General features: G+C 37.1%; 3 protein-coding genes across 3 annotated transcripts in view; 1 reads left to right on the plus strand and 2 right to left on the minus strand.

Annotated features, from left to right (window-relative positions):
* The window catches only part of LOC107698570 (uncharacterized), a 120,717-nt gene that overhangs the window by 99,001 nt on the left and 13,507 nt on the right, over nt 1-8,209 (plus strand). The window lies entirely within an intron of this gene.
* On the minus strand, nt 958-3,108 carry LOC107698589 (SLAM family member 5-like). The gene is made up of 4 exons (XM_016499639.1): nt 3,026-3,108; nt 2,292-2,609; nt 1,327-1,632; nt 958-1,200 (listed from the first exon to the last, which is right to left on the minus strand). Exons 1-4 carry the CDS (start codon nt 3,072-3,074, stop codon nt 1,082-1,084), a joined length of 792 nt encoding a protein of 263 aa, XP_016355125.1. The 5' UTR covers nt 3,075-3,108; the 3' UTR covers nt 958-1,081.
* Nucleotides 7,596-8,209, minus strand: part of LOC107698548 (SLAM family member 5-like) — a 3,759-nt gene continuing 3,145 nt past the window's right edge. Inside the window, exon 5 of the mRNA XM_016499586.1 lies at nt 7,596-7,643. Coding sequence (XP_016355072.1) covers nt 7,596-7,643 — 48 coding nt within the window. The remainder of the gene's footprint in view (nt 7,644-8,209) is intronic.

The following is an 8,209-nucleotide window of genomic DNA, read 5'->3' on the forward strand; positions in this document are numbered from 1 at the left end:
TTAGGCTATATTTTAACTACAGAGTAGGCCTACAAATGTGAACGAGAGCGTGCAACCATAATATATTGTTATTTTTGTTTCAAGCTAACCTTAAGAGTTTTTTTCCCACTGCATTACTTTTCCATTGTTTTTCTATGTAGACAGCTCGTGTCTAGGTCAGTCAGTTTTGTTTATGCTTGTGAAGTTGCTTCGCCAAGTGCGCTTGCGCAGAGTTGCCATCTCCACATATTATAAGCATCTTTGGGCGTGCTATTTCCCCCCCTTATTAAGCTGAAGTGTGTACGTGGGCACAACCGATCGTTCACATCTGGAGTAATAACAGACATCGAAAACTGTTTTCGGTGGTAAATAAAAAAAAAAGCACAATTAAAATTGGATGAGCGTCTTGGCACGAGTCTCCCTGACCACTGCAAACATGGAAGTTTAGCCCGCGATGGAGATAAACTTACTTTATTCCGCGAAACACAAAAGGTGGAGGAACGCAGAAAGTAGGCTAAGGGACTGACAGTTACAATTCACTTTAATTGTATGGGGGAAAAGATGCAAAGAAAGTGAATGAGTGAGTGAGGCTAACCTTACTGCCTAAAATAAACTCATGCGGGTTTGTAACTTTTTTTAGTTTTGGATGAACTAATAATTAAATATAATGATAATTTATCAAAAATAATATCTTATTCTTTGGAGGAAACAATATTTTTATGTCTGCTAATAAGTTTTGCTTTGCGCCAATTCATTTGTGTAAGTAGGATACTGTATGTTAGTATTTACACTGAGGTGCATACAGTAAATAACATAAAAACAAGCAATTACTGAAGGTAATAATGATCATGGCAGACCACCCACATCTGTTCACTGAATGTCATATTACACACAAAACTTTAAACGTCAAGCTTCAATCAGACTAACTGACTGCAACAGTCATAAATGATCTTACCGTTTTTCGAGGTTTTGGTTTTAAATCAGTTCTGTATATCTCCTGGATCACGACTGCATTAACAATAAACAAAGTCATGTTAAAACACAAAGCTTTCAATCTTGTATTGAAATGTATGCCTTAGAGATAAATATTTCAACATAGGCTTTAATTCTGACCTGTTTTTCTACATTTCTTGCAGATGCAGAAGATCACGATTGCAGCTACAATCAACAGAGATCCAGCAGCAGAAATCAACACTGTGTACAATAAAGGTAGGCCCTGTTCTGTAATGAACAAAATGAGCCATTAGTGTGACTGAATCTGTCTATCTGATCTTCAACAAACACTATCAAACAATAGCACTGTATAACTGAGAGATCGAATCAACGTTAATCTCAGCGCTGCCGTACCTGAACATGTGTGACAGAGTTTGCTGATGTCCAGATGTTGAGTCTGGTTGCTGATGGGATTGTTGAGCACACAGCTGTAGCTGTTTTTATCCTGATATTCCACCTCCAGAGGTAGAGAGAGACTGATGCTGAGATCAGACACACTGATGCTGGACAATAAACTGTTTCCTTTGTACCAGGAGAGAGTCACATGACCCACATTCACCACTGAACACACCAATGAACAATTCTGCTGTGATGATGATGATGATGATGATGAAGAACAGTGTGAAGAGTTACTGCTGATGACAGGAACAGGCAGACGAGCTGAAAACGTCAGAAAATAAACAGAAACCTGGGTAAATCTAGTCAACAATCTTATTTTCGGTGTAGTGTGTTGCCAGTCAGTGAGTGTTTCATCTCAAACTACAAAATGATCAAGCACTTCAATATGTAAATAGTTTTAGGAATATTCTGGTTTCAGTATCACTTAAACACACTTGACAGCATTTGTGGCATTGAAGGTCATTACAAATGTGACCCTGGACCACAAAACCAGTCTTAAGTCGCTTGGGTATATTTTTTGCAATAGCCAAAAAAAAACATGGGTCAAAATTATCGATTTTTCTTTTATGCTAAAAATCATTAGGATATTAAGTAAAGATCATGTTCCATGAAGATATTTTGTAAATTTCCTACGTTACGTATTAGAGAAGAAAAAAATCACCCACTGACTTTCAAAGCTGCCACATAGTAACGACTTTCTACTTCGAGGACCTTGATAGAAATGTAGTGGAGTGAAAAGTACAATATTTGTCTTTCAGATGTAGTGAAGTTAAAGTCATAAGTTCCCAGAAAAAATAATACTCAAGTAAAGTACAGATACTCAAAAAGTGTACTTAAGTACAATACTCAAGTAAATGTACTTAGTCACTGTCCGCCTCTGCTGGTTTTGTGGTCCAGGGTCACAAAAGATCTCTACTCACCATAGACAGAAACATTGAATGTTTTTGATGACAGTTTCTCTCCACTAATCTCTAGTTGATAAACTCCAGCATGTTGAGTTGTGATGTTTGTGATGATCAGAGATCCAGTTTGATCGTCCAGCCTCAGTCTGTCTCTGAATCTCCCGTCAGTATCATTATATGTGGAGAAGATTTGTTTCTTTTTCTTCATTTTAGCTATTTGAGACTTTCCAGCTCCAAATTTCCACAGTACATCATCGCCTTCACGTATTTCAGTAACATTCGTTTTTAAAGTAACAGAATCTCCCTCCGTCACTGACACCGACTCACCAAACACACCTGATGAACAAACAGATTTTACACAGATTAAGGCCTCTGATGGTTTACAAAGCCTGAAATCAGCTGTCGTTTGTAACTAAATGTGAATTGAAAAACATTCAGAACGGCAGAACATTCATCTGGAACACAATGTATGAAGCTACAAAGTCAATTATGAACAATTCTTCTTTATATCATCAACGCCACGTGTTTTGTATATGGGACATATAGATCAGTAGATAAACTTTTTGACTAATGAATTTATACTTTTGTTGTTGTTCATGGTTACTACCGAAGTATTTTTAAAATAATTTTTAAGACAGTATTTGCATTTGTAAACCTTGAAATTGAAGTTACATTACTTTCCATGACTTTTAAGAGCTGTGAAGAATGTTACTAATATGAACCCAAAAAAAACACATATATTTATAACTTACCAATCAGGCGCCACCAGCACAAACAGAACAAAACGAACACGTGAAACATTTTCTTCAGTTGCTCAGTGAAAAGTCTGATCTAAAACACTTGAGCTGTTCATCTGGTGTGTGAATCCTCCCGTGACAGCGTTTGACCCTCCTACTGGGAGAAATGCACAAATGACATATGGTTATATATAAATGCTTGTCTGGCTATTTTTAAGACTTAATAACAGTAAACATTCTTCGTTATATCATTTAACACTGAACATTTTCAAAAATACATATTTTAAAGAATGTTGATAACCAAACAGTTGCTGGTAGCCATTGACTTCCATAGTATTTTTTTTTTTTGTCCCGTACTATGGGCATACCTATCAACATTTGCGTACCAAAATACGGGAAGGGAAGGGAAGGGAAGGGAAGGGAAGGGGGGACGACTAAATATTCTAATATATTTTTATTGTATATAAAAATACAATTTTTATATTGTATTATGTTATATTGATTATTTTATTTTTATATTAATTTAAACTATTATTATCAAACAATTATATTCATTTAGTAACATAAATACAGTATATCTTAGTGTAGGTTATATCTTTAGAGTTTTATAATTCATTATCTTCTTGTCGATCCACCAGTTCACATTTACAACTGTGTGTTTTCTGCGTAAAAATAAGGGTCGTTTTTGGCTTTGGTCTAAAGTTTAGACTAAACAAAGAGCAGAAGGGCTTATTGAAAAATGCAAATTCATTCTCTGCCAGCAGGTGGCGCTTTTCACCAGGAATATAGCCGTTTCAAAGCAGCGCAGCACCTGACTTTGAAACTTGCAGTGCTCATATTTAATCAATTAAATAGCCTTTTGAAGTGTAAACTATATCTCATTATACATGTAAATATACATTTACATGTATATTTAGTTTTTTTCAATGGAGCACCACCTGAGTCTTCTTCTCCCATTGTTTCCTTCCCACCGTACTACCTGCGCACATATCAATATCATATCTGATTAAACGGGATGATAGCAGGATAGAATGGTAAAATACGGGAGAATCCCGGGAAAAACGGGAGGGTTGACAGGTATGACTATGGGAGTCAAAGGGGACAATGACTATAGAATACCCGAGACGTGTAACTCGTATAGTTTTGAATGGGGGAAAAATGCAACGCTTAATATGGCCGCTCAATCGCAGGAAGCCCCGCCTTCTGAATGAAAGAGCCAATCGCTAATCGGTAAAGTCAGCGCGTCACTGCAGCTGCCGTTAGAAGTCCCGGTTGCTATAGAAACAGTCAGCGCTTGAGACGTGCGCTCAGGACTGCGCATGCGCACTGGCTGATCTAGCCTGAAAAATAAACTTGTTATAACGCTATTTGAGCAAAAGAAACAACAGTTATGACACAATTGTAGTCAGATTTAATTGGTGATTTCAAATATAAAATTGAATCGTGAGCTTAGTGAACAGTTTTGGAGAATTTGATGTTTCCCCATTCAAAGTGATAGGAGCTGCACTTGCATGCCCGAGAGGTGTTTCAAAGATGGCCGCCGAGTGACATGACTTGCCTTAAAGGGACTTTGATGGGGACCAGAAACTATTGGGTTACCAACATTCTTCTAAATATCTTATTTTTGTGTTTAAAAGAAGAAAGAAGTCCATGCAAGTTTAAGGAAATGAGTAAATGCCATCTCACATTGTGGCACTAGCAGCTCATCATCTGAGTCAAACTGAAACCTGCTGTGGTCAGTATTCTTCAGAAATGTGGTTTGATCTGGTGGGTGGACAGCTTGTAGGTGAGAGCATGCCAGTAGCCAGCTATGAGGTCACCAAGGTTCGGACCTCGGTAAATTTTTAATGTTCAAAAATAAAATTTGTTCTCTAAACGACTAATCTACTATTTAAAGCTCCTCATATGAGTGTCTGCATGTATAATTTAGACTGTTTGCAAGAATGTTTAGCGCCCATGGTATGAACCATAGGTGGAGTTTCACTTTTATGCGTGGGGGGGCACCCACTGTCAGACGAGCCACGAGCACTTTTTTATATGTTCTACATTTCATGTATTTATGTAGCACATATTCTACATTAAAAATATATTTAGAATGAACAATAACTGCTGTACAAAGAGTAAAAAAAATAAATAAAAAATACCTAATGCAGAAAAGCCGCCTCTTTTTCTGAATTACGTAGATGACCACTACCTTTCTTTTATCTCTTCTGATAAATTTTCAGTCAAATCGTTCTCTGTGTGCTAGATCAGAGCCAGTTTCTTATTCTCCTCATAACTGAGAAACTTATTTCTGATGTAACCGAACCAAAAAAAACACATTATTTTCCACATAATGTACATTATTGTGTCTCCTCTATGCCCCGCCTTTCTGATACGCGTAGATTTTTACAAAGCTCATCGTTCTGAAAAGCGAGGTGTACGCTGATTGGCCAGCTATCCAGTGCGTTGTGATTGGCCGAATACCTCAAGCATGTGACGGCGTTTTAGGTGTTCTGTTGCTGGATGTATTAATCCACATAGCTCTCTCCATTTACTCCCGAAATCTGAGCTGCTGAAGACGAGGTGGATTAATTTTGTTTTCGAATAAAATGCTCCCTCAACTCTACAGAAATTAGTTTATGTCTGCGCGAATCATTTTACACCGGACTGCTTTGTGAATATGGGTCAGTATAAAGCAGGTTTTGCACAAAAGTTGCTCCTGAAGGATAGAGCAGTGCCAACTGTTCGTGATCCAGCTAACGTTCCGCCATCTAGAAGAAGTAAGTATCACGCGTTTGCTTTCCAAATTGCCTTTCTGAAAGAGCTTCTTGCACTCTGTAAGGCTAATAATGTTGCTAAAGCTACCATTGTCTGTCTGTTTTCAATGATGCTGCCTTCACGTGCTACCAGAATGATTGTGAATAGGAATGTGGTGGTTAAAAATTGCATATGAAAGCAATGTGAAATCGACCGCTTGAATTTGTCTTGCTCATAATCATATTCGGGACTTATAAAGTTCGTGTTAGCACGCGATGCATAAATAATCTGGCAGGGTGCAGAATTCGGCACGACACCGGTTCAAACATATATGGCTGAACTAGCAGTTTCTGACATTTCCAGTGCGTGAGAGAGTGTTTTGTTATTGCTGGCATGCCGGTGCGTGAGCTCTAGAAACTCCACCCTCTTCTGAAAGGGGAGGCGGGAGCACCAGCTAAAACTTCACATACACACTCTGGGGACATCAGAGACTTATTTTACATCTTGTAAATAGGGGCATAATAGGTCACCTTTAATTTGACACTTTAGAAAGTTAATAGAGCGGGAAGTTGCAGTTTAGGGTTAGCGATATCTTTATCATACCTTATTTACAAAAGATTTGAACTCATTTCGGTTTATTTTTTATTTATTTATTTTTCGGTTTTTATTTGTTTTCATAGCAATATCTGGCAACACTGCATCACCGGCACGGTGGACTTTGAGCTTTGTAACGTTGCAGATCTTTGTTTATGCTCAAACAGCAACATTACAGACTAACTAAAGTTGAAAAAGTGGAAAAAGCATAATAGGACCCCTTTAAGATCATCAACAGCAGAATCATAAAGTCTTTATGAAGTATAATTTACTAATTTACTGCATTTTCCTTTTAGGAATGTTAAAACACAGTTTCAATCCAGATGAATGCTGTCTTTGCCAAAATTGGTTTTGAAACCATTTTCAGTTAGAAACTGCTAGCAAATTTCACAAATAATTAGCAAGTAACACATTGAATCAAATGTGAAATTTTGACGTAGAATGGCTGATATAGTAGCCTATTTTCAGTCACATTCTGGTTGGTCATAGTCAGAATACTGGCAGAATAGTCTGTTTCCTGTTGAGCTCACAGTGCTGATGCTGTTTAACTGCAGTTCTTCAAAAACACACCAGATGGCACCATTTATCAGTTCAATCAATATCATACAACTGACGATCAATGTAGAAATGTGTAAATATCAAAGGATTCAAATGTTTCAGTCAGTTTCAAGGTAGCCGACTGGTCTAATTAAGCACATAATTGCTACAATGCAAAATAATAAGCCTAATAAGGGATAATAAAAATCCATTTTCGAGCTTCACCCATCACTAGCCTATGTGCTTTTTTAAATAATTGCATTGCAAGCAATGCCGAAATTCGAAAATGAATGACTTAATTAGCTCGTTAGTTTTATGACATTAACTGAAATAAGCGGATGTTCACAAATAAAATATCAATATTTCCATTCTAAAGATAACATCCAACACAAAACTAGAACATATTCAGGTGAGGTAGCCAGTGTATTGCTATAGGGAAACACTCCATTAGCCATGAGCACAGTGAAGGTTGAAATTTATATTTAATAATGAACGTTAGATAAATTTCCATATGATCAACTAAAAATAGAACATTTTGCTCAACTGGTAAACCACTAAATTAGAACAAAATTTCAGACTTCACAATAACACTAAAACATATGACACAAAGAGTGAAAACAAAACAGACATCCTGGCAGACAATGAATATGAATCAAACCAAACGTGTGAGGCAGGGCCCTGTAGGAACTTCATTTCCATTAGTTACAGTATTTGATCATCGTTTTTTGGGAACATTTTCATACAGAGCCTCCTCCTTCGATTTCTGAAAGGAAACAAACTCAATCAGGAACCTGCTGATGCGACAGACAATGAATAGACGATCTGTTACTCTCTTAATAACAAGACCTTATTAGTGCAAATCTTAATCTACAAATACTGACCAATTTGTTTTGTTTTCAAAGAGTACTACGGAACAGATGCTAACATGGAGCAGCAAGAAGAAATGACATCAATCATCTTTTTAAGCAGTTAAATCATCAAGCAGATTGAGTTCTGAAGGTTTGTAACGACAGCCTCTGCGCTGAGGATGATTGTCTTTCACACAAAAGCAACAGCAAAGTTGAAGTTGCAGCACGTCTACAAAGCAACCAATGGCTGCTAAAAGCTGCATTCGAGCTCAGAGTAATGATGAACCGCAGAGCAGCTCGAGGCACAGGTAACAACTTTGTGTCCTACTTTCTTTTCAGTGAAAATCTAATAGTATAAAACATGCCCCTTTAAAAGCGTAACAAATATAACTTATTCGTATGTATTGGTTTTTATTGGTTCTCTTTTCTATAAGCAGAGGTTTTTGGATAAAAAAAAAAAAAAAAAAAAAGTATAAATTTT

This window comes from Sinocyclocheilus anshuiensis, unplaced genomic scaffold, assembly GCF_001515605.1.
Source record: "Sinocyclocheilus anshuiensis isolate Anshui unplaced genomic scaffold, SAMN03320099.WGS_v1.1 scaffold118, whole genome shotgun sequence".
Lineage (NCBI taxonomy): Eukaryota > Metazoa > Chordata > Actinopteri > Cypriniformes > Cyprinidae > Sinocyclocheilus > Sinocyclocheilus anshuiensis.